The sequence below is a fragment of the Lissotriton vulgaris genome, chromosome 2_2 (genome assembly GCF_964263255.1).
Source record: "Lissotriton vulgaris chromosome 2_2, aLisVul1.2, whole genome shotgun sequence".
Taxonomy (NCBI): Eukaryota; Metazoa; Chordata; class Amphibia; order Caudata; family Salamandridae; genus Lissotriton; species Lissotriton vulgaris.
In genome coordinates, this window is record NC_141688.1 from 35,490,776 (window position 1) to 35,518,228 (window position 27,453).

At 48.3% G+C, this 27,453-nt stretch overlaps 1 protein-coding gene across 1 annotated transcript in view; it reads left to right on the forward strand.

Moving 5' to 3' along the window:
- Positions 1 to 27,453, forward strand: part of BBS4 (Bardet-Biedl syndrome 4) — a 481,469-nt gene that overhangs the window by 50,669 nt on the left and 403,347 nt on the right. Inside the window, exon 2 of the mRNA XM_086959248.1 lies at positions 6,209 to 6,260. Within this exon, the coding sequence (XP_086815374.1) occupies positions 6,209 to 6,260 (52 nt within the window). The remainder of the gene's footprint in view (positions 1 to 6,208; positions 6,261 to 27,453) is intronic.

A 27,453-nucleotide genomic window follows, 5' to 3' on the forward strand; every position in this document is an offset into this window, starting at 1 on the left:
AAGGGGCAAACAAACAGTATGTGGGCCGTATTCTCTGTCGAATCTTTACAATGGGGACATTTATCGTCCTGGTTTACTGACCATTTGTGGGTAAACGTCTTTGTAGGAAGCGTCCCGATTCTAAATTGAAAATACAGTTTTCTATCGAGTGGCCTTTCGATAATGTCCCAGTAAGGCTCACAAAATGGTACAGATTTAATATTCAAGTAACGTCCTGTTAAATTTGTATTAGAACCTGTACATTGAGTGGACGACCATACCATTTCCCAATACATGTTCTTTAATGTAGCCTTTGGTGGAAAGCTTTCAACATTGGAAGAACTCCACAGATGATCTAGTTCCAGCTTACTAAGCAACCCTTTTATTTCTTTTAACCACAAGATCGAATGAAAGCAGTCTGCCCTGATGATATCCTTTAGGGCAGTTGTAAAATGCACAACTTCAGGGGTGGTCATAAGGCGTCTCCAGTATAGTAAAGGTCGTAGCCGTGCCAAGTCCTTGATGTTTAGATCATATGCCAATGCTACGGTAGGGGTACTTTGGGGAACCCCAATCAGACGGCGAAAAAAGCTATTTTCCGCCAGTGTTAATTGTTTCAAGTTGGAGAAACCCCAAAGTTCCGAATCGTATAGAGGCACGGATCACCTTCATGTTGTAAATTTCTAGGGCAGGGGTGATGGGCTTGGTCAATGAGACTTTATGTTTATGGGCTAAAACACCGGCCAGTTGATGGAATTTTAAGACAGCCATGTCAATATGATTTTTCCAGCTCAGATTACATTGAAGGTTTATTCCCAAATACGTGAAAGCATCAACCTGTTCTAAGGGGATACCATTAAAATTTATTGAGCCCCTGAAGGTATTCCGCTGGTTTAAACACATGAACTTGGTTTTGGATGTATTTATCTCAAGTCCATGTGCTTTGCAGAACTCACCAAAGGCGTTAACTGCCTTCTGGAGCCCACTCGGTGTACGGGAAACTATGAGCGTGTCGTCCGCAAACATGAGAACAGGCACACGCGCCCCAGCCAGAATCGGTGCATCGGTGGGAGAGCGGCTTAGATGGTTTACAATACCATTGATGTAAATAGAAAACAGTGTCGGTGCCAAGACACACCCCTGCCGAACCCCGCGTTCGACAGGGAATGTGCCGGTCACCTCGCCCTGAGCACCCCACCTGATTCTAGCATAGTTGTTCTCATGTAAGCGGACGAGTAGCGTCAATAGTTCCGGGGCTATCCCAGCTTCGGCAAGTACCCCCCAGAGCTTAGAACGAGGAACTAAATCGAAGGCTGATTTTAGATCTACAAATACAGCGTAAAGAGTTCCATTGGTTAGCATCACGTTCCTCCAGTAAAGGGCTATAAAAAAAAAGACCTGGTCAACTGAGCTTGTGCAAGGACGAAACCCGGCTTGGTAGGGGGATAAAATATCTTTTTCATCAATCCAGGTTTGTAATTTGTTTTGTATTAGACGACCTATTATCTTTTGAGCAGAGTCTATAAGACTAATAGGTCTATAGTTGCTGGGTAGTGATTTGTTTCCCTTTTTAAAAACTGGAATAATTTCTGCACCCTTCCAAGAGGTCGGTATTGGTGCACCTCTGGCCACAGAGTTAGCTAGCCACTCAAAGTACTGACACCAGGATGGACGATCACTTAAAAACACATCTGCTGGTATGGCATCCATTCCTGGGGCATGACCCCCTGTCACACAATTCAGCGCTATGCTAACATCTTTTAAGGTGAATAACTGGCGTTGGTAGAAAACTGTAGGGGGTAGGGTACATTCTCCTTCAGTTGGCACACGGGCGTATTGTGGTCTAAAAAAATCAACCCATTGGTTTTGAGCTACATTATTTTGTGGGGGTTGTGCCACCCCTCCTCTATCCCATTTGACCAGGGCCCAGAATTGGCTCTGATTCCTTGCGTCACAGGCGGATTTAAGATCACGCCAGGGGGCCTCGTCCCACTTTTTCTTAGCCTCTTTTTGTACCTTCCTGTAAGTGTCACGCCTAAAATATTCTTATTTCTAAGTTCTGTGCTAAGGTTCTGGCGGGCTTCTCTACAAGTCTTATTGTACCATCCTAATTTGGGCAATTTGTTCTGGACATTTCCTGGTTTCTTCTCCTTCTTGAAAAACTCCTGGAGCTTAGTAAAAAAGGTCGTGTAGGCGTCAAGCATAATTTTAGGGAAGTTTTGCATATTAACGTGCGAGTTAATCTCAGCCACTTCTTCTAGCACCACTTTTTTAAGCTCCTCTAACCTCTCCGTGTTCTCAATAAGTCTACCCCATTTTATGTGGCGCTGGTTGTTCGAGGCTACAATATCTAGGGTAATTTTACCACCCTCTGGTTTGGTTTTCTTGACCCTGCATTTGCTTTAAAAACCATACAAAGAGGGTTGTGGTCGCTCTCTATCCGGGTTTTAACTGACACATCAATCAACCTATGCCATATTCTGATATCCACTAGGATATAATCTATTCGACTGGAGAACCTACCATTGTCGAATGTTTTGTTCCCCTGTCGATCTGAAGGGGTTCGTCCATTTACTGCTCTAAGTCCTCTTGCTAGACATAGGGCCTTCAGTTGGATGGCCACCACTGTCCATCTAATAACTACGGGAAGTTCTAACTGAGGGATGCCCCACTTGCTATCCTCTTCTTCAGTTAGGGTTTGGTCTTCTTGGCCAAGCGGTTCAAAAGTGGTGTTAACATCGCCCCCAACAATAAAAGGCAGATGTATTGGGAGAGCTTCAAGCTCATGATCCAGAGCGGTTATTACTTCTGATGTTTTATCACCCGCTACTCCCCTGGCGTAGATATTAAATATGGCCATCCCATAACCATTGGCCCAGGTAAGAGTAACTGACAATATGTCGTCAAGTAGAGAGCTCCTTTGTTGAATTCTGCAGCATAAATTTTGGCGGACCCAGATTATCAGGCCCCCTGCTGGACGACCCTTGAGGTTTTTTGTGGCTGGGATATAGAAATTAAGGTACCCTAGGTGGTGTATTAGAATCACTGACCATGTTTCCTGGAACAGTAGAATATCAAATTGATCTATAAATGTACTCCATTCTGGTGATAACAGCTTGTTAGTAATTCCAGCGATGTTCCAGGAAAGAAAGGACAACCCTGTCTCTACTGTTTCATCTACCACTACGTCTAGGGGGACCTGGGGTGGGAAAGTACCTTGTGATTCATCCCCCAACCCTATTTCTGATTCTAAATTAGTATGATGGTGGCAGAGAGGTTCGAGCGCAGATGCAACTAGGCCGGGAGCAAGACATAGTTCTACCATAGAGGGGGCTGACTGTGGCTCCAGGTGTCTATTCTTGTTTCTATTACTTGGAGTAGATGCTTCCTCTGCCCTTTTCCCTGGGATCAAGGAAATGACATATGTCAGACCAGGCTCCTTTTCTATAGGAGTGTCTATGTTTTTTATCTCTGCTGGTTCATTAAAGACTACTCTGTCAGTCAATTTGAGTCAATCACATTCGTTCAAGTTTGACAGTGCCCCAAATCTGTTTTCAAGATTGATTTCCAATTCGCTAGATTGGGGTACCCTGCCCCACTTGTGTGACACCGGGTTCCACTTGGTCTTTAAGATGCTCGGATTCCTTATTTTACTACTGTGATAGAAAAAGTCCAAAGTTAACGGAATGATGTCTGTGCTCCTAATTGTGGAGGAAAAAGGTTCCTCAAGACCTCAGGAAGTACTTCTGGATTTAGAAAATGCAAAACTACTCAGTCACCTTTAAATTTTTTAACACCATTCCCTATCCAATCCACCCTTCTTGCCATAGTGACTTCCTCAGCAAATTGCTGTTTACCCCAATGGGATATCAACATATTGTTGGATAACCAGTGAAAAGCTTTGCTAATCAAAGAAGCAGTAGATTCCACTTGGCCCGGCTTTAAAGAAGGTACATTGGCCAAGACCAAGACTAGGGGGGAGGCCCTACAATAAGTTGAACCGGGCCTTTCTCAATACCTGTACTCGTGGATTTGGGTGGGAGGGCTTCGATATTTATTCCCTGGATATTATTGGGTACACAGTGATAGGACGTTCGGGGAATTGGGGACGCTTTACCCCTGCCCTCTATCCCAGCGCCTGAGGCATTTACTATAGATTCAGCTCTGCTTGGAGCTGGAGTTGGTATATTGCCCACCTCTTCCACTGTCTTGTTTATGATACCCCCTAGCCTATTTACCTCTGCTGTTAAATGGTCAATTTTGGCTATCAGCGGTTTAACAATGCTTTTTATCTTAGAATCAATCATGCTCACAAGTTTTTTGATTTGATCATCCTCCAGTGTCACCTTCCCTCCAAACTCTCCTGTTACATCTTTTGTGGGCATAGTTTTGGGAGGGGAGACAATCCTTTTGCTACTAGAGCGTAACCCACCACGTTTGTTCTGGCCCTTTCTGCATGCTCTAACTGCTCTAGTTGCTGGCACGGACACAGGGGAGGGGGGGAGGGACTTTTCGGGAGTCATATTAGATTGATCTAAGGAATCATTGACCAAATTAATGGCAGTGGGGATGGTTTGGTCGAGGTTATCTTCCTGGGTAAATACATTATCTGGGGTGTCACTACAATGTACCTGTATCGGGACTTCGACCAGGTTTGGTTCTGATGAGGAATTCTGTGTGGGGATTATGGGTGTGGAGCTCAAGCCCAGTGATATCCTTCTTGTACTGTTTATTTTACTCACTACCTGTACTAGGTAGTTGTCCATAGTATTAGAAACAGAGGATGACTTTTGTTTGGACATATTGCACTCAATAGGATGGTAACACAGTTACACAGGAAGCTCAGGGAAAACAGAAATTAACAATTAGCAGTAGAACACAGCACGAACAGTACTCGAGGGTATTAGCAACAATAAGTCTTACGATCAAGGTGCCGCGGGGGGGGCCGCAAAGACAACGAATAAGGATCCTGGCCCAGTCCAGTCACAGTCAGTCTCGGACTGTCTCAGACTGTCTGCCCTTTGTCCGGGCTTCGTCCCGAGCTGCGTCCTGCGCACGCGTCCCGCTAACGCGCTGTAGGACCGCCTAAAATACTGGAAACAGGCGGAAGGGGAGGAGACACGGGAAGAGGCGGCAGGTGTGTGAGGTGTGGAGAACGCACTGCCTGGTGGGCCTCGCAGTCCCGGTCTCCAGCTGACAGGCAAAGTTCCAATACGCGATCGCCAGCAAAGGCAGGTCACCTCCAGTACAATGACGGCAAGGCAAGATTCCCAAAAACCGACTGCGAGCGGCTCCCGCGGAGCGGGGGCCGCGAGTCGTGTTTTAAAGGGCCCAGGCAGCAGGAACAGCAGAGGGGAGGAGACACGGGAAGAGGCGGCAGGTGTGCGAGGTGTGGAGAACGCACTGCCTCGTGGGTCTCGCAGTCCCGGTCTCCAGCTGACAGGCAAAGTTCCAATACGCGATCACCAGCAAAGGCAGGTCACCTCCAGTACAATGACGGCAAGGCAAGATTCCAAAAAACCGACTGCGAGCGGCACCAGTAAATAAAGTAATGTGCTTATCTGTTGAGGGAGGAGCTAATAAAAGAGGGAGATAGCTGTGTGTCATGGTCATATATACTGCATTGTGATTCCGCAATGAAACATTTTACTTTGTGAGGTTTTTAAGTTCTTTAAAGGACTGCATATGGGGCAACAATAAAGGTTTATGCATGATGTTAACCTCTAAACGTGTAATGAAATCCTTGCCGCAGACCATGACTTGAACTTCTTTTCCTATTGCCAGACTATGTAGCCACGTGTTCTCTCATTCTGTGTGTACATTTCTTCTAACTCATGGTATGACTACTATATTATACATGGACAGCACAACCAAATTGCCTCTCAACCTCCTTTCTCTGCAAGGTAAGCAAACCTATTTGAGTAATCTCTTTATCACCCAAACAGCAATACTCTGGAGATGATACCTTCCACGTTGCATTAACGTTTTTTTTGTGGTCCAATTTGGCATTAAATAGGGGGATGCAAGCTCCCTACTGCAATACCAAATGTAGGTGGTATGATTCTGACAGAGGTGGTTCTCTCTTTAGATGAGGCGTTCCTTATTAGTTACCCCCTTTCACCCCTGTACATTAGACTATTTAGGGACCCTCCACTAAACGATTTTCCGACACAACAGGAGTGGAGTACTAGTCACGTTTCTCACACTTCGGTGATTTTTCTGGTTTCAGGTTCCTTCGTTTCCAGTGTCAACTGAAGCTCGGAAAACACGGCCCAAGAAAGGTGGGTGAGCAAATTAAGTTACGTATCCATCAATATGTATATAATGGTATCAAATGGAATTGTAAATATGTAATTGTGTAAATGAAATACACAAACGAAAGTCCGGTATTGAAAGCATTGCTGACACTTGGAACAACAGTCCAGTACTAATCGGTACCACAGTAAGCTGGTAAAACTGCTGAGCAGCATAGTAAGCATTCACTTTACAAATCTATGCGATCAGCTGACTGTTATACTTCAATACTACTGAGGTTGATAAAATTAGCACCAATTGTGAGTAGGTAATAACAATTTGCCATCGTGGCATTTTCATTCACTTATAAGTATATGAACCACCAGTTTGTTTGCGTGAAGATAATCATTTCTCATTATTGGGTCTTCATTAATTATCCCTGCCTACCTGCTGGATCCATTATTACTTTTTATGAAGATAAATATCTCTTTTCGAAATAATTGTAACGCCTGTCAAGGCACAAGCACTTTTTTAATTAGTTGCATAAAGGAAACAAGCATTTACAATGCAATAGGTCTCGCCTTCGCAAAAGTTAGAGCTATTGGCATTGTAAATGACAAACGTTTTATTTATGTGTTGGTTTTGAAAACAGATAAATAAATGGCATTGTCATTTACAATGCCAATAGCTTAATGTCTCGCAAATGCGAGATCTATTGCATTTGCAAAGCAATTGGTCTCGTATTTACTACGCAAGTTTGAGCTATCAACATTGCAAATAACAATGCGTTTTATTTATGTTTCAAAAACCAAAACATAAATAAAAGGTCTCTCACTGTGCTGTCTCTCACACACTGCTGTCTCTCACACACTGCTGTCTTTCTCACACTGCTGTCTCTCTCACACTGCTGTCTCTCTCACACACCATGCTCTCCCTAGAACACACACACTGCTGTCTTTCACACTGCTGTCTCTCTCACACACACTGCTGTCTCTCTCACACACACTGCTGTCTCTCTCACACACACTGCTGCCTCTCACACACACACTGCTGCCTCTCACACACACACTGCTGCCTCTCACACACACACACACTGCTGCCTATCACACACACACTGCTGTTTCTCACACACTGTCTTTCTTACACACAATGCTGTCTCTCATACACACTGCTGTCTCTCACACTGCAGGTGTGGGTTGTTGGTTTCCAGCTCATATCTGGAGGGTGGGCGCTGCTGCCTTTTCATGGCTATTTTTTTTTTACATACTCCCAGGGCATTAGGGGTATCTTCAGAAGCTTTTGTTTTGGGGGGAGGGATGTGAGAGTTCAGATCTCAGTCCAAAGCCCCGACCCCTCTTCATGACCTTGTGCCGTCATGCCTCGTAAACGCAATTGGCTTATGATTTTGTCCCTTCATTGACACATCCCCTATAAGATCCTCCCCCCCATTGTGAAATGTATCTGCAAGTTGGCATGGCTGGGCAGTAATTTTGTGTCAGTCAATGGATCACTGCAAAAATGCAGTATACAATTCATTCATCTTCTAATCCGCTGCAGGCAGAAAGCGGATCATGCAAAAACTGAGATTTTGCGATTTTGCACCTGATTTACTTTTTCATACTACGGCTAAGAAAAAGAAAATATGAGAGAGAGATAGAGAGAGAGAAAAAAAAACTGAGACTTTAGTTTTAAAACACAGCTTCCTAGTATGGAGCTGAAAGAGACAAGCTGTGAATACCGAATTGTTAGCGCTTGCATTGTTGTAGATTGACCTGCTGTGCACTCTCTAGCCATCAAGTGTAGGTTGGGGATTCTATACTTTTTTTTCAAAGCCTCTCTTTTGGTTTCTTGTGTTTTTGGCTCTTTGGAATTAATTACCAGTTTTGCACTGAGGTCAAATCGATTAAACAATGAAAAGGTCTTCCCTTGACAAAATGGAAACAACGTTACTACAGACAGCTGATCTCATCACATCAGCACTCTCTACCAAACCAATCCCAATCACACAAACTGACAAGTTCCACACTCTACAACTTACCAAATCTCCAGAACCAAAGAGGACGTTAAAGAACAAACGCACCGATTAGCATTAACCATTATGACTAAAAGGATGACCGTCTTACTTAAAAAGTAGATCGGGTGTCATCCCTGGAACAAATGGTATCCCAGCATCAGTTTATAAACAGGACATTGAATTCTAGTCACAACTGCTAGAAAGGATTTTCAGAACCTGCCTTGTTACAGACACCGTCCCGCCCGCTTGGCTAGGTTCAATCTGCAACCCATTTACAACAAGCATTTACAATGCAATGGTTTTGCCTTTGTTAAAGTTAGAGCTATTGGCATTGCTCTTGACATTATTTTTATTTATGTGTTTTTTTAAAAACATAAATAAATGGCATTGTCATTTACAATGCAACTAGCTTTATCTCTCGCAAATGACACACGCAAACACCCACAGAGAGCCCCCCCACACACACAGAGCCCCCCCACACACACACACAGACACACAGAGCCCCCACACACACACAGAGCCCCCCACACACACAGCCACACAAAGCCCCCCACACACACAGCCACACAAAGCCCTCCACACACACCCACACAGAGCCCCCCCACACACTGCGACCCCCCCCCACACACTGCAAGCCCTTCACACTGCGACCCCCATTTCAATAGATGTGTGATGCTTACCTGGTACTAAATTGGTCCCTGCATGGCTGAAAGGTTGAAATGGTGTAGGAGGCAAGGGGACAAATGTGAGCATGGAGAGAAAAAAGTATAAGTTTGAGATTAGTGACTAGGTGAAAATAAAATCAGGAAGGACACAGGGTGGTCTTTCCAAATTAGATGGTCTATTTCAGGTAGAAAATATCAGTAGGTTCTTTGTGTTCTTGAGGGGGGATAGGTCCAACCGGCACCATAATCGGACGTTTATTGTTTATACCCATTCACAACAGGCAACTAGGCAGGATGGCCGTCTCAGAGCCCAATCAGCAGTGAAGCAACAAGGTCCCTAAACCTCCGTAAAAGCATGTGTAACACTGAGGGGCCCTCCTCAACACACACAGGGCTTGATAGAACTTAATTAGTTCCATACTGACAATTATTGCCAGACCAAAAATGTGTTTAAAACAGTAACACACACACTTGATATCTAGGAGAGCTCACCGTGTAGCACTGCAGACCCCAATTTTACCCCCATTTTTGCCTGCACACCCTAAAAACGACCACATACAACATGTATACACTTTACGCGTTTAATAGCAGTTGACTAGGAAGTTCAGAAAGCTTTTTACAAGCGAGTAGTCCGCCTGTTCACGTTTTTTCTGGGTTTTCCGCTGCTCGAGTTCGCATTTTTAACATGAAAAGCAAAAGGAAAAATACAAACAGACTCGATGGGCTACTCAACATATCTAATAATATACAACCGGATATTTGCGTGTCTAAAGTTCAAAAATGGGTTTTGGCAACTTCCAACTGAGCGTTGAAGGGACTGACTGAGAAATGTGTGTCTCCGAGGCAGGGTGACAGTGTAAACAAGCATTTACAATGCAATGGTCTCGGCAATATTAAAGGTAGAGCTATTGGCATTGCTCATGACATTTTTTTGGGGGTGTTTTTTTTTTAAAATCATAAATAAATGGCATTGTCATTTACATTGCCAATACCGTAATCGTTAAATAAATGGCCTTGTCATTTACAATGCCAATAGCTTAATCGCTCGCAAATGCATGACCTATTGCATTTTACACCCACACAGAGCCACACACGCAAAGCCACCCACACACACATAGAGTCAACCACAGAATCTGCACTCTGCACTCTGCACTCTGCACTCTTTAAGACGCCATACTTGGAGTTGCCACGTTGTCCTGTTAAGAATTAACTGTGGGCGCATCTAACACCAACACCATGTTGATATGTTAACGGGACACAGTAGCCAGCTAACAAAGAACAACGGTTCAACTGGCCAGCGCCTCAGATTCATGAGCGTCACGTTTATAAACCCGGCCTGTTTGCTGTACTGATAACTAAAACCATGGATGATCCTTTGTATCTGATTCCCCTTGTGTATGTTGTGAGTGCTGACCTTTAACCCTGCAGCACAGATTAGTATTTGCGTATCTTCGAGCTTGCATAGAATGAAACCAAAAAGCAAGCAAGGCGCTGCGCACATTGTGGGCCAGCGGGGATGATTGTAAACGAACGACGGCTGAAAGAGCCGCGCTTTTCCTGGTTGTGTGTTCAGGGTCTCTCTGAAGGGAAGGGGGGAATGCACAGGGCGGTTATGCGCTATGGCCTTGTTCAGGCCGCGGCTGCCTTGCATCGCGTGGGAATGCGTTCACTTTTCTGGCTTCTTGGTTTCAAGACAGGTGATGTCATCACTTTGTACTTGCAATATATCTTTGAGATATAATAAAAAACATCACGCTGGTGGAGTTTTCCCACAGGTACCTTAGCTTGTTGGTTGCTAATCTCCCGGATGTTAGGTGGTCTTAAAGGTGATGCGCTGGCTAGTCGTGGGTACTTGGTTTTAGTGACGTAACGTAACATTAGGCACCACAGTGCGGGGGGATGGGAGGAAGGGGAGGGGGAGAGCTGAGCTCCAAGGGAGGCCTAGCCCCAGAGCTCCTGACTGGGTCTGGGGAGGGGGTGTACTTTGCAGGGGGCCCTTTCACTTTTGAGGTGGGGGTGTTGTTGTAGTACTTCTACAGTCTGCTAAAGCACGCAGGGTGCTTTTCGGTGCACCCCGAGAAGAGGAACTGATTCAGGCGGTGAGACTGTTACCGCCATCCAGATGGGGAAAAAAACTCTGCGCGGATGAGGTGTTCAAAGTCCAGTTGGGGAAGATATTGGAAGCAACTTACATTACAGCTATTGACGCAGTCAGCTGACCTGTCCACATGCTCTTGTCATTTCAAGAATAACCTGTACCCAAATCGGCTTTCTTCATAGCCATCCAGTGACTGTCAAATGCCACTAGATATTGCTGAATTTAATTTACGTTGAGCTGGACTCTTTATAACCCATTAGTCACAATGGGTACGTACAACTCCTATTTTAATTTTCGAGCTCTGATTTGAAATTATTTTCATCCATTTGAATGCCATTTACCCTGAGCTATACATAAATATGATTTACCTGTTTAACGGCTGCGCTCAGTACACTATCGAAGAAGATCCTTAACCCAAATACTCGCCAGGCACTCCAGATCCTCTCAGCCCATCTGAAACCACAATATAAATGGGCCCTTGCAGCCAGCTGATCTGTTCACATTTAGACTTTGTGGTGACCTTCAGGCCTTCATTATGTGGAAGGTGGTAACTGCAAAACAGAGGCCAAGAATAAAGGGCAGGCTTATTCAGATATCTGCCTGCTTTACAGAGTTTACATAGATATCTAACATGAGAGTGGAAGTCCACGCTGAGGTGGGTCAAAGGCGTCGCCGCAAAGTAGCAAGCTGTGCTCGAGCACTGGCAGGTGAACTGGTTTAGGGATTCTCAGTTAAATGAAGGGAATCATGGACACGGAGGAGGATAAGAGACAGAAGAGTATGTGGATGCAGGGAAGCATGGACGGAGAGGAGTATGAGAGATAGAAGGGTAGGTGAATGAGGGAAGCATAGACATAGAGGAGGATGAGAGGTAGAAGGGTAGGTGGATAGAGGGAAGCATGGATGAAGAGGAGGAGAAGCAGAGGGGTAGGTAGATGAAGGGAAGCATGGCCGAAGAGGAGGCTAAGAGATAGAAGGGTAGGTGGATGGAGGGAAGCATGGATAGAGAGGATGATAAGAGGTAGAAGGGTAGGTGGATGGAGGGAAGCATGGATGGAGATCATGATAAGGAGTAGAGGGGTAGGTGGATGGAGGGAAGCATGGATGGAGATCATGATAAGGAGTAGAGGGGTAGGTGGATAGAGGGAAGCATGAACGGAGAGGAGGATGAGAGGTAGAAGGGTAGGTGGATAGAGGGAAGCATGGATGGAGAGGAGGATGAGAGGTAGAGGGGTAGGTGGAGGAGGGAAGCATGGACGAAGAGGAGGATGAGAAGCAGAGGGGTAGGTGGATGAAGGGAAGCATGGCCGACGAGGAGGCTAAGAGATAGAAGGGTAGGTGGATAGAGGGAAGCATGAACGGGGAGGAGGATGAGATGTAGAGAGGTACGTGGATAGAGGGAAGCATGGGCGGAGAGAATGATGAGAGGTAGAGGGGTAGGTGGAGGAGGGAAGCATGGACGAAGAGGAGGATGAGAAGCAGAGGGGTAGGTGGATGAAGGGAAGCATGGATGGAGAGGATGATAAGAGGTAGAGGGGTAGGTAGGTGGATGGAGGGAAGCATGGACGGAGAGGAGGATGAGAGGTAGAGGGGTAGGTGGCTGCAGGGAAGCATGGATAGAGAGGAGAGGTAGGTAGGTGGATGGAGGGAAGCATGGACGGAGAGGGTGATAAGAGGTGAGGGGGGTAGGTGGATGGAGAGAAGGATGGATCGACGGACAGGGGACAAATGGAAAGAGTTTAGATTGAAGGGGTGGATGAGAGAAGGGTGGACAGAGGGACAGACACAGATGAGTGGGTGGATGGAGCTAGGGATGGCTGGGTGGGAGGAGAGAGGGACAGATGTATCAATGGAGAAGTGAGGGATGCCTGAGAGAAGGGTGGATATGGAGAAGGAAGGGGAGCAGGTCAGATGATGGAGGGAAGGAAAGAAGGGTGGAGAGACGGGCGGATGGAGAAAAGAAGGATGGATGAATTATGGATGGAAGGAAGGAGGGGAAAAGACAGGCACAAAATAATAGAAGGAAAGAAGGATGAATTGGTGGAAGAGGACTGAGAAAAAGATGAGAGAAAGAAAAATGGAAGGATGGATGGAAAAAGACAATAATCGAGAACTGGAAGGACTAAAGAAAGACGGTCCCACACCCTGCTCCCCGGGCTAGTGTCGACCCCACCCGCTGGTTCAGTGTTTCTTCGGATCCGTTCCAAGTGGGGAGCATCCATTTTTCTTGTGACGCCCCTCAAGAAAACTAAACCCACAAGCACCAGAATGCAAAGGTGGTTCCATTGCTTGGAGAACTCCCCAGGCCCGGGTGGGGGCTTCAGTGTGAGTGCAGGGGGCATGGTACCTCCCTCCTTCCCGCCCTGCTTACCCGGTGGCAGTCTCTGCGCTGCGCCCTCCTACTCCGAGTACCACCTGAGCTGAGCTGCCCGGCTGGACAGACTGCCCACCGCCAGCAGGTCGTCGGTCAGCGCGCGCGCGTCCATCCCGGGTCCTGGTACCGTCCCCGCGCCCGGGGATCCGACTCCTCTTCCCACGGCCTCAGACGGGAAATGCCGCCCCCTCGGAGGCGCCGCAGCTAGCACCGGCGAAAGTGAAAGCACCCGAAGCCGAGTGGGCTGAGTATCGGTGGCCCACACGCACATACCAACCCCGAAAAGCCCAGCCTAATTTTAGAAGTGGGCTTGCGGTTAATTATCCCGGCTTCCCCAGAAGGCAAAGAGAAAGCGTGTGATCTTGTGCACACCGATTTATATAAGGCGAGGCGCCTCAGATAAATCGGCGAGCAGCGCTGCACGAAATCTACGTGCAAAGCAGTGCACAGCACGAGTTTTTCAGTGAGAGCTGAGAAACAGCAGGATGTAGCAGGAGGGGCGATTCTCACCGAAACACAGTTCATTTATCTGTAATGTCAAGAAATAGACTCAACAGCATTTTATCTTGACGTGCTCCAGTGGTTAAATTGGCAGCTTAAACCCAGTGTAATGGGAGGAATTCTTGCAAATAGTCGAACCGCGGACAAATGCTCTGGGACAGGAAAGCACCTGCCCCCTCTCTCCCAAAGGGACAGTTTGTCCACCTTGGCCATTCCTCTGCAAACCCCTTACCTCTCAAGTTGTTTTCCTTTAGGCTGGGTACTGTTTGAGTTTTGCGCCCGTGAGCACATTTCTGCGGTGATGAAGGCCATAGTCAGCGCTCTGCCACTCTCCATGAAATCTCCGGCGCATCTATGCTGCGAGGCGGTGGACAGCAAAGCGCCCTGCCCGGACACTCGCATGGTGACACTGCGCAGCCCTGCTGGATCCCTCATTTGTTTTGGTTTGCCGCTAACCAGGCAGCTTGACTGGGTCTGGGGAGGGGGTGTACTTTGCAGGGGGCCCTTTCACTTTTGAGGTGGGGGTGTTGTTGTAGTACTTCTACAGTCTGCTAAAGCACGCAGGGTGCTTTTCGGTGCACCCCGAGAAGAGGAACTGATTCAGGCGGTGAGACTGTTACCGCCATCCAGATGGGGAAAAAAACTCTGCGCGGATGAGGTGTTCAAAGTCCAGTTGGGGAAGATATTGGAAGCAACTTACATTACAGCTATTGACGCAGTCAGCTGACCTGTCCACATGCTCTTGTCATTTCAAGAATAACCTGTACCCAAATCGGCTTTCTTCATAGCCATCCAGTGACTGTCAAATGCCACTAGATATTGCTGAATTTAATTTACGTTGAGCTGGACTCTTTATAACCCATTAGTCACAATGGGTACGTACAACTCCTATTTTAATTTTCGAGCTCTGATTTGAAATTATTTTCATCCATTTGAATGCCATTTACCCTGAGCTATACATAAATATGATTTACCTGTTTAACGGCTGCGCTCAGTACACTATCGAAGAAGATCCTTAACCCAAATACTCGCCAGGCACTCCAGATCCTCTCAGCCCATCTGAAACCACAATATAAATGGGCCCTTGCAGCCAGCTGATCTGTTCACATTTAGACTTTGTGGTGACCTTCAGGCCTTCATTATGTGGAAGGTGGTAACTGCAAAACAGAGGCCAAGAATAAAGGGCAGGCTTATTCAGATATCTGCCTGCTTTACAGAGTTTACATAGATATCTAACATGAGAGTGGAAGTCCACGCTGAGGTGGGTCAAAGGCGTCGCCGCAAAGTAGCAAGCTGTGCTCGAGCACTGGCAGGTGAACTGGTTTAGGGATTCTCAGTTAAATGAAGGGAATCATGGACACGGAGGAGGATAAGAGACAGAAGAGTATGTGGATGCAGGGAAGCATGGACGGAGAGGAGTATGAGAGATAGAAGGGTAGGTGAATGAGGGAAGCATAGACATAGAGGAGGATGAGAGGTAGAAGGGTAGGTGGATAGAGGGAAGCATGGATGAAGAGGAGGAGGAGAAGCAGAGGGGTAGGTAGATGAAGGGAAGCATGGCCGAAGAGGAGGCTAAGAGATAGAAGGGTAGGTGGATGGAGGGAAGCATGGATAGAGAGGATGATAAGAGGTAGAAGGGTAGGTGGATGGAGGGAAGCATGGATGGAGATCATGATAAGGAGTAGAGGGGTAGGTGGATGGAGGGAAGCATGGATGGAGATCATGATAAGGAGTAGAGGGGTAGGTGGATAGAGGGAAGCATGAACGGAGAGGAGGATGAGAGGTAGAAGGGTAGGTGGATAGAGGGAAGCATGGATGGAGAGGAGGATGAGAGGTAGAGGGGTAGGTGGAGGAGGGAAGCATGGACGAAGAGGAGGATGAGAAGCAGAGGGGTAGGTGGATGAAGGGAAGCATGGCCGACGAGGAGGCTAAGAGATAGAAGGGTAGGTGGATAGAGGGAAGCATGAACGGGGAGGAGGATGAGATGTAGAGAGGTACGTGGATAGAGGGAAGCATGGGCGGAGAGAATGATGAGAGGTAGAGGGGTAGGTGGAGGAGGGAAGCATGGACGAAGAGGAGGATGAGAAGCAGAGGGGTAGGTGGATGAAGGGAAGCATGGATGGAGAGGATGATAAGAGGTAGAGGGGTAGGTAGGTGGATGGAGGGAAGCATGGACGGAGAGGAGGATGAGAGGTAGAGGGGTAGGTGGCTGCAGGGAAGCATGGATAGAGAGGAGAGGTAGGTAGGTGGATGGAGGGAAGCATGGACGGAGAGGGTGATAAGAGGTGAGGGGGGTAGGTGGATGGAGAGAAGGATGGATCGACGGACAGGGGACAAATGGAAAGAGTTTAGATTGAAGGGGTGGATGAGAGAAGGGTGGACAGAGGGACAGACACAGATGAGTGGGTGGATGGAGCTAGGGATGGCTGGGTGGGAGGAGAGAGGGACAGATGTATCAATGGAGAAGTGAGGGATGCCTGAGAGAAGGGTGGATATGGAGAAGGAAGGGGAGCAGGTCAGATGATGGAGGGAAGGAAAGAAGGGTGGAGAGACGGGCGGATGGAGAAAAGAAGGATGGATGAATTATGGATGGAAGGAAGGAGGGGAAAAGACAGGCACAAAATAATAGAAGGAAAGAAGGATGAATTGGTGGAAGAGGACTGAGAAAAAGATGAGAGAAAGAAAAATGGAAGGATGGATGGAAAAAGACAATAATCGAGAACTGGAAGGACTAAAGAAAGACGGTCCCACACCCTGCTCCCCGGGCTAGTGTCGACCCCACCCGCTGGTTCAGTGTTTCTTCGGATCCGTTCCAAGTGGGGAGCATCCATTTTTCTTGTGACGCCCCTCAAGAAAACTAAACCCACAAGCACCAGAATGCAAAGGTGGTTCCATTGCTTGGAGAACTCCCCAGGCCCGGGTGGGGGCTTCAGTGTGAGTGCAGGGGGCATGGTACCTCCCTCCTTCCCGCCCTGCTTACCCGGTGGCAGTCTCTGCGCTGCGCCCTCCTACTCCGAGTACCACCTGAGCTGAGCTGCCCGGCTGGACAGACTGCCCACCGCCAGCAGGTCGTCGGTCAGCGCGCGCGCGTCCATCCCGGGTCCTGGCACCGTCCCCGCGCCCGGGGATCCGACTCCTCTTCCCACGGCCTCAGACGGGAAATGCCGCCCCCTCGGAGGCGCCGCAGCTAGCACCGGCGAAAGTGAAAGCACCCGAAGCCGAGTGGGCTGAGTATCGGTGGCCCACACGCACATACCAACCCCGAAAAGCCCAGCCTAATTTTAGAAGTGGGCTTGCGGTTAATTATCCCGGCTTCCCCAGAAGGCAAAGAGAAAGCGTGTGATCTTGTGCACACCGATTTATATAAGGCGAGGCGCCTCAGATAAATCGGCGAGCAGCGCTGCACGAAATCTACGTGCAAAGCAGTGCACAGCACGAGTTTTTCAGTGAGAGCTGAGAAACAGCAGGATGTAGCAGGAGGGGCGATTCTCACCGAAACACAGTTCATTTATCTGTAATGTCAAGAAATAGACTCAACAGCATTTTATCTTGACGTGCTCCAGTGGTTAAATTGGCAGCTTAAACCCAGTGTAATGGGAGGAATTCTTGCAAATAGTCGAACCGCGGACAAACGCTCTGGGACAGGAAAGCACCTGCCCCCTCTCTCCCAAAGGGACAGTTTGTCCACCTTGGCCATTCCTCTGCAAACCCCTTACCTCTCAAGTTGTTTTCCTTTAGGCTGGGTACTGTTTGAGTTTTGCGCCCGTGAGCACATTTCTGCGGTGATGAAGGCCATAGTCAGCGCTCTGCCACTCTCCATGAAATCTCCGGCGCATCTATGCTGCGAGGCGGTGGACAGCAAAGCGCCCTGCCCGGACACTCGCATGGTGACACTGCGCAGCCCTGCTGGATCCCTCATTTGTTTTGGTTTGCCGCTAACCAGGCAGCTTTCCTGGTAAAACCGGTTTAGGAAACAGGGATTTCAATTGAAGGCAGCCACACACTACCTCCAGGGATCCTTTGAGGCAACGTCCTCCGCATCTCCCGGGGTTCCCTCCAGGCCACGGGAGCCCCGCGGGCGCCGCCATACTGCTTGCCGTCTTCCTCTCCTTCTTCCCCCGGGCTGCGGGGGGCGGGCACTTCCGGCCGGCCGCGCTAGGATTGGCCGGCCGGCCAGTCACGGGGCAGGAGAGACGCAGAAGTGCCGGCAATGCCGGACCAGACACGGGGGCGTTCCCGGCGTCGCGTGACGTCGGCAAAAGCCAAAGAATCTCGGGAACGCCCCCGTGTCTGGTCCGGCATTGACGGACAGGCCCCTCGTCCAATGGCAAGGCTCCGTTTACGGAGCCAGCCAATCAATGACGAGGGCCGAACCAAAGCCACACTACAGTTCTCATTAGGTTTTGCTGCGCAAAAAAGATGCGCAGAGCGCATCTTTTTGGCGAGGCAAAACCTAAAAAAGGCTCTGTAGCGAACCCAGACGGCTATCTCCTCATCACTCTTCTAGATGTTGAGGCTAAATACTTTGCTTCTTTATTACTTGAGGACTGTTAGAACTGGCTATTTCTGGTTGGCTAAGGCTGAAGCCAAAGCTAGGCAGAAACCACCATTCTAGTCAGGGCAAGGTAGTCACACGCCAAGATAACCCCTGCTCACCCCCTTGGTAGCTTGGCACGAGCAGTAAGGCTAAACTCGGAGGCAATGTGTAAAGCATTTGCGCCAGCACACAACAGCAACAACATACTAGGCACACCACAAAAGGAACTCCGCACAAGGTTATATAAAAATAACTTCTGTATTGTAAAAGCACATCAGATAGAAGTCACACATGTACATTGTGCCAACTGGCACGGGCAATATTCACAAGGGATTATTTACAGGAGGACAGGGCCACACGGGCGCCTGTCAGAATCAGCACTTAGTAGAAATTAGAATAAGTATAGCACAAAATAACAGTTATAAATCACAACCAGTAACTACTGGTAAAGGTAGGTACACACTACGCAATACTAATAACCATAGGCCTAGATCACGCATGGACACATAACCTCTCTAGTACACTATACTAGGCAAAACACCACCACCTAAGAATAAAATACATGTAGGGGTATAGGCGAGAACACATTTCACATGATGCATCACAACATTCAGAGGTGTAAGGAAAGAAAACACATGATGCCTAAAACATTCAGAGGTGTAAGGAAGGAAAAACACATGATGCATAAACCAACACATTCAGAGGTGTAAAATCCAGGAAGACACATGATGCATAAAAACATTCAGAGGTGCCAGAACATAACTCAATAGCGCAAAAACACATGATGCCTAAAACCATTCAGAGTTGTAAGATCAAGGTGCGTAATCATATTAAATGCATTACATTTCCTAGCACCACATCACATTGCGCAAAACTCACATTAGGCAATTACCATCAAATAGATAATCACATTGCGCCTAAATAAAATCACATACCAGCCCCCATCTAATAAAAGGGACTAAAAGAGCCCTGTGTCCAGAATGTCATGGCGCGCTGCCATGCAGCGCCAGTCAGGGGTGCGCCACTGGCGCAAAACCTAAACGTTGCAGGTGCCTACTACTTGCTGGGCACCTGGGAACACTCGCAAGTGCCTAAACGCTGCAGCTGGCACTATGTGCTGCGCAGCTGTGACTGGCCGGGCACCCCTGTGCCATCTATGTCCCTCTCAGGGACTCACTCTCCATCTTGCGCCTAAACGGTGCAGCTGCCCACTAATTGCTGGGCAGCTGGAGACAAACTGCGACAGGGTCCTCACTGACCCTAGAACAGAACTGCGCCAACTGTTGGAGCCTCACAGGCTCTTAGACTCTGCGCACGTTGGAGCCACACAGGCTCTGAAACTGTTGGGGGCGTTGGAGTCAGCTGGCTCTAAAAATACTCATGCCCCCAAGTCCTTCGTGGGACTTGTAAAACATATCGCCAGGGTAGAGCCACGCAGGCTCAAACAAAACATGCCCCATGGTTGGAGTCCCCCCTCTGGGGACTCAAAATCATCAACTGTCCGGTAGCCTCTCTGGGCCCTAAAACAAAGAACTGGCCCCTCGAGTCTCTCGGGACTCGTGCACAAAATGCGGCCGTCGTTGGAGTCCCTCCTGGACTCATAAACACAGAAATGCCCCCGGAGCCCTCTCAGGACTCGTACACACAAATGTGGGCATTGGAGCCTCAGGCTCCGTTGACACGTTGGGGTGGCCCACTGCCAGCTGGGGCCGCCCTACCTCCAGTCTCGCCCATGTGCCGCTCTCCGGCACCAACAGCAGCCGCACGGAGCCCCCCCCCCCAGCCCTTCCGACTCACCGGGCTGTCTCCTGTGCGGGGCTCCTCCGGGAGGCGGCTTCTCTGCAACACATGGGGCCGCTTGAGCCTCTCAGGGCTCTATCACCAAACTGCCATCTGAGTCTCAACAGGCTCTCCACACTGTAGAGGAGGGGCGGGCACCGGCAATGTGCCCCGACGCCCCCTTCCCGATGCTCAATTACGGGCGTCAGTCACCGGGGGCTCCTCTGGGCAGACGGGCAGTCACGCGGCGCTTCAGGGCTGGATGGACGACTTCTCCAGCGGCGGCACCTCTCAGGACGGGATGCGAGCGCTGGACCAATACCAGCGCGGCTCCTGGACGAGCCCTTCTAGACGCGGCAGCCTCTACGGCGGGGATTAACCAATCAGAGCGTGGCTCCCCGGTCAGGCCCTCAGCAACGGCCCAATCAGAGCGCGACCTTCCAGGGCGAGCCTCCCGCGGCCCGCCAATCCCAGCGCGGCATCTCCGGTGGCCATTATCCAAACGGCTTGAGCCGCGGCGGTGACACGAAGGGGACAGAATGAGGGGTAGGCACCCTCGCCAGATAAAATAGTAGGAAAACCGGGGTGAGCACCCGATAATTAATTAATTAAACGGGGTGGCACCCGTAAATAAAACATAACACGAATCGGGCGCCAAGCAGGGTAGGCACCTGCAAATCCTCACGCAAAATGCGTGACGGCGACACGCTCGCCCTTCAGCAAAACGCGCTCTCAAGCGCTAGGAGGGGAAAATAAAGTGCTCCCAGCGCTATAGGCAACCAAAGGTCACCAGTCCAGCAAAAAGTACAATTAAAGCGCCCCTCAGGCGCTAGTGCCCCAAAAGTCTTCCACAAAGTCCTTCAGGAAGGTGAAGCAAAGGGGACCCAGTAAAAGGTCTCCAGAGTCCAGGAAAACAGCAGGAATCCAGGGCAAAGCAAAGTCCCCCTATCAGCCCAGGCAAGGCAGGGGGTCCCCCAGAAGTCCTCCAGGCATCCAAGGGCTGGGCAGGGCCCAGGGATTCCCCTGGGCCCAAGCAGCAGCATGCCCCTGGCAGGATTCAAGTCAGAAACAAGAAATTTTTTAGAGTGTCACAGCACCCTTTTTATACCCAAAATCCTTTGTCTAAAGGGTGCAGGCAGTGTCAGAACCAGCTAGAACTGGTTATAGGGAATTCCTTTCACTGGCCAGGCTAGGGACATCAGACGCACCCCAGGGGGTGGAGCCAGCATAGTGTGGGGAAAACCCAGACCCATTCAGGACCCTCAAACCTGACGGTCAATGCACAAGCAGGCACAGGCTTACCCCTCCCCTCACATCAGCATGCTAAACACTCCGTTCACCACCGGGGCAGACCCTCCCAGACTCTTGGAGCCAGGCTCACCAGCCAGCCTCAGCCAATCACACGCCAGACACAAATTACACAAATATGCCAACTTCTAAAAGTGGCACTTCTACACTAGACACATTCATGCCGCATATATCATTATGCAGCATTCAATCTCACGAGTTCGCACATACCAAACTCGACCCTGCACTCCCCACACATCAGGAACTACCACGGGCATACATATTCCCCATTCATTCCTATGGGAGGGCAGGTCACTCACCACACATACACAGAGAGCTCAAGCACTTTACACTGTACCACAGTGAAAAAGTGCGCAGAGGCCTAAAATCACCAACACCAGGTCACAGAAACAGGCTAGGATGAGCCTGCCAAAAGGGCCGGGTCCAACAAGGACCTAGAAGCATGCAAGCTTAGTTCACTTGCTCTCACTAAATCAAACTGGATTTAGGCCCATGTTGGGCATCACTGATAATCTAGTGGTAATTAGGATAATAGTGTCAAAACAGATACGGAAAAAACAACTCCTCTACAGCTGTTTTGTAGAATACGGCAAGGTCTTTGACCATGTCCCAAGCAAACTCCTCTGGCTAAAATTAAAATACTGGGGCATCCCGGAACCATGGCTCCGAGACATCCAACTGCTTTACTCTGAAACATGGACCAGAGGTAAAATATTACAACTCAACAGTCTCCAACAAGATCATGATGGAACAAGGAGTGAAACAAGGATGTGTTTTGGCGCCAGCCCCTTTTAACCTATTTATGACCGATTAGTTCCCTGCCCTTGATGCGATTGTCAGCAACGTGCCAAAGCTGGGTCATCGCCATATCCGCTGCCTTCTTTAGCCTGACGACCTTGCTCTCATGAGAAAAACGGTGAGGGGGTTACAAAGGCTGCTCAACGTCTTTTTTGCACACAGCACTACGAACAGTGAATTTCGAGAAGACCAATGTGGTGTTCATTGGACAGAAACGGAAACTTGGTACCTCAACAAACACAGACTGTCCAGAGCCCCCATATATAAGTACCTTGGATGTTGGCTTGATGATAAGGGAGGGCACTTAACACACAAGAATTAACTTAAACCAAAGCCTGCAGCGCTACAATATAGCCTTATAGCCCACCGTAGTGGGCTATACCGGCTATTAAAGGCCCGCTCCAGCATTAAACTTTAAGAAGGGGTCAGGATTTTAATAGCCGGGTTAGCCCATCTACAAAGGGCCTATAAGGCTATTAAAACATTCTGCCACTAGAGGGCAGAATGTTCTAACAAATAAAACAAAGGCTTCAGGGAGCCCTAGGGGGATTGAAATCCCCTCAGGTCCCTGAAGCCATGGTTCACAGCTGTGAACAAAGACAATCATTGGCTCCGGGCTTATACCATCCATTATAACCCCGGAGCAACTCCATTGTTTTCAAAGGAGCTCCTAGCATTCCAATGTTCTAATTCACATTTAAAATCCTCTCTAACCACACAAAGACTCCCACTCTAGAACCCTCGCTGACGATAGTAAAAGCTATACTAATTTCCATGTTAGCATATGGCTCGGAAGTCTTTCCTGGTAAGCTGGGCTCCTTTCTGAACAAATTACAGTGTCTGGTGTCCAGAGCATTATTCAAACTCCCAAATCACTCCGCAGCAGACCAGATTCAACTAGAATTCATGTTACATGATCAACTCTTGGCACAAAAAGCCTTCACCCTGAAATATTTACATGGCAATTGTGCTGCCAAAGTAGGAACCCTGAAAAATCTAATCCGGCAAGAGGCATCCAAAACAAATCATCCAGTCCTTCAAAACCCTTGGACCATCGTTCTACACGATGCGCTAAAACTGAAAACAGCCACCGCTCTTGGACCCAAAACCTCCCACACCAAAATTTTAAGAAGGCTTGCAACAGAGCAACTGAAAAAGCATAATGATGGCCAGAGAGCATGCCCGACAAAGGCAAGAAGCAAAAATATCTCAGACACTTTCGCTGGGCACTTCAAAATCAAATATTGCCACATTAGGATGGGAAATTTCTCATCCTTGGTTCTCTTACCGTCCAGCGTTCAATGGGTATCGGCTACGTGGTCACTTTTGGGAGAATTTAGCTTACCTTCTCTGCATCTGCTCATCCTTAAGCGACGATTGCCGGAAGTTCTTCTGTAATACATTGATCAAACAAGGGACCCTCACAATCCAAGCGGCTGTCGATTATCTGCTCAACAACCCTTTTCCTCAAGCCATCTGCGGCCTGGTCCTATTCCTGAGCAAAGCTGACTAAATGCGAAGAGCCGTCACTCCATCGGTTACTTCTAGAATCTAAAATTCCATTCTCTCGTTTCATCTGCATTTTTCATTACGTAAAAATGCACTAAGTAGTAAGTAAATTCTTTATTGTTTGATTATTTAAAATCTTACAATTTTTCCAGTACAAAAACATATTCAATAAATACAATAGAATAAAAGCAATTATATCATAAAAAATTTCATTATAAAAAGTATTTATAAAAGCATTTTTTCAAATTTAATCTCCCAATTTTGTAGATGCAATCTTTAGGAACTTTACAAATGCAGCGTTCATGACTATATCATTCGAATGTAGACAGACTTTCAAAGCCTGTCTACATGTCCTTGTTCCACGCATATTAAAGTGAGGTTTAAGTATTGCACATCTTTCTTTACGGAGTCCGGGACAGATACATAGGAGGTGGACAATGTTCTCTTCTCCATTTTTACAAAGTCTACACAATGTGCTGCTGCTGGTTTTTTTCCACTGCGGGGCGTGACTAAGGCCTGGTAGAATCCCAAATCTAGCTCTCACCAGGCATTGTTTACTTTTTTCAGACCAAGGTATTTCCAAGTATTCCTGTACTTTCTTTTTTTCGTATCCATTTATTACTGACCACGAATGTTTTCTTTTTGCCAGCGAATCTTTGTCGTTTACAAGTGATAGGTGGTTTGTTGTTCTATTTATTATTTTTTTAAAGGATCTATTGTTTATCGTATTGTTCCAGATTGGCGTTAGTGCAAACTCTTCTAATGCATCATTGAGATATTTCCATGCAACTGATCTCGTGTTCTTATTTATTTCTTGCCAAAGTAGCTGAGATATATGGTTATCGTGGTCATTTTTAATCCTATACCACGTTTTAATAAATTGGCCTTTTCTTGCAAAAACTTGATTGTTTAACCCAAACTCCAGTCTAATTTGAGCTGGTGAAGCATTATTTGGGAGATAGAGAAGAGATTTATATGTTTTGGAAAGGACCTTGTTTATCAATTCTGCATCCGTCCCCATTAATGCCTCACTGCCATATGTTATTGTTGGGAGCAATTTAGCCCCTATAATTTTCAAAAGTGGACGATAGGTCATATTTCCAAGTGACTTCTGTGCTATCTTGAATGCTACAGTTAATGAGTTGGCTTTCCTTTGTATGTCCAGTTTTTGTAGTTGATAGTTTCCTTTCTGGTCAAATAGTACACCCAAGTACTTGTACACTTCTATTTGTTCTAGTGGTGTATTTTCCATATACCATTTATTATTTTGTCTCAGTCTTGTGTTCCTAGTGACAACCATGATTTTTGTTTTGGTTTCATTTATTACCATTCCATTTTCCTGAGCATACAGAACCGTTCTATTAATTAAGCGCCGAAGTCCGATTTTTGTGTGGCTTAGAACGATGACGTCATCTGCATACATTAGGTTAGATATCAGTTTATCCTCTAACTTCGGCGGATGTGCATTAAGTTCGTCAAGGTTCCCTGATAGATCTCCTAGGAATAGATTAAAAAGTAGGGGGGCCAACACACATCCTTGCTTTAGCCCTTCTGTTGCTGGAATCTCCTTTGTTAATGATCTACCGTCCCCCATCCTTACTCTTATCCAGGTTTTACTGTGTAATAATTGAATCAGTCTTAATAGTTCAATTGGTATGTCTTTTTCAATAAGTTTTTTCCACAATAGATTCCTTTGCACACAGTCAAAAGCAGATTTAAAATCTACAAAGCAGGGGGAGGAGCCAAGATGGCGACCTGAGCGGACGCACAGCCTTCGGCTCCGCCGGCCCCGGAATCCCGCACCTGGATCCTGCTTGCAATGTTCGTCTGTTTTCGACCTGACAGGTGCGGGCCACGGAGCTGATGTCATCGGTGTTCCGCCGGCCTCTCCACCCGCCCGGATTTTGAAGTTATGGGCTAACGCGCCCTGGCCCGGGACCCAGCCTGCTCCGAGCCGCTCGGCGGACCTCTCGTCCCCACCTGCAGTAACCTTGGCGCCGCGACGGTGGTACTGGACGACGCATCTCTGCTGGGACGCGACCTGAGTGCTGCCTGCTGACGGGGACCGGAGTGCAGTCCCCGGACTATGGATGACGGAGGACAGAGGCGCCTGACCAGTGTGTTCTTTATGCCTGGCCGCCATACTTGTATTGTCCCATGGATCCCTCCGTACTGAGGTGGTGCACTCTGCCCGGTTTTGTACACCTCGCCACGTAATTGCCGGCTCGGGGCAGCTACCTGCATCGGACGGACTACGACTGGCCAGGGTGTTTTTCACTGCTGCCGGGTTGCGTCCCGCTATTTTTCCCTGTCCTCCCCCGGCGCTTCAGACCCGGGAGGGAGACAAGATGGCGATATCAGCGGCTGGCCACTGATGGGCAGTCCGACGGAACGACTGCCACTCCGGTTTGCGTGTGATCGAGGCACACTCATCCCAAGGACCTGAGACGATGGGCACCCCACAGTTTGATGTGACGCTGACAGATGTGTTGGCAGCCCTGGATGAGCTGCGTTCGATGGTGCAGCACAGCTGTAGCGCGCTGGGGGCGAGACTAGACGCCTGTGCCCGGAATTCCACCCAGAAGCAGGAGGAGGGTTACCCACAGCATTCCGGACGGGGGTTGTCGCAGCTTGCCGCCGCAACATTGTCTCGAGAAGTAGCTGTGGATGAAACTGGAACCCTTGTTGTGGCGGGCGGGGATCTGTTGCCACTTCCTACTACAATCTTTGATACATGGTTTCCCTCCTGCCCCGCGCTCTCTTGTGTGCAATCATTGGAGATGTCAGGGATTTGGCTGCCAGTGCTTTGCCCTCCCGTTTCGTTCTCAACATGTTCACCTTGGACTCTGCTCGCATCGCTTAGTGTATATCACGGCTGGACCATGCCAGGGGGAACTGATGCTGCGGCGGAATCCTCTATTGGGACCGGACGCCATTTGCTCCTGGTTTTTGCACCTCCCCTCTCCCCCGGGCGGCCATCTTCTCTTCTTCTCCTGCAATTCAAGGGATTGCCGAGCGGAGGGGGCGAGAGACAACGTCCCAGATCGGGCCAGGGATAGGTGACTTTCATTGTTTGACACCCGGGCGGGTGGGTGGAGGTAGGGTGGTTCTCGATTTTGGCCTGTTTTATCACGGACTGTGCAATGACTCTCCCCACATGATTGCTTGCTGTTGCTCTATCTAATGTTGCTGTTGGGGCGGGTATTGCTTAACGGGCCGGTGGAGCTCGCCTGTATGTTTAATTGACCCTCCTCCCGGATCTTCTCGATGGGGAGTCTAGGGACGGGTTTCTGCTCCTACTCCCCGAGTTATCGGATTATACCTTTTCTTTTTTGCTTTCCCTATTGCTTTCTCTCCTTCTTCTCTTCTTTTCTCTTCACTCGCTATATTTCGGGTTTATGGGGCGACAGACACTCTGCTAGGGGGGGGGGGCAGGCCATAGCCTCTGCATGTGTGTAGGGTGGGGGGTTACTTTTAGTTCGAGTTTTTATTTCTATGGTGCCTTTCTTTGTTCTTCTATGATTTTTCTCCTTCCTTTTGGGCCCGTGTTAGGCGTACTGGGGGATGGGTGGTGGTGTATATCCAGATGGGTTGTTTAGGCAGCTTTCTGGTGATTGTCTATTTTGTAGCCATCCTCTGGTCGGGACTTACATGTTG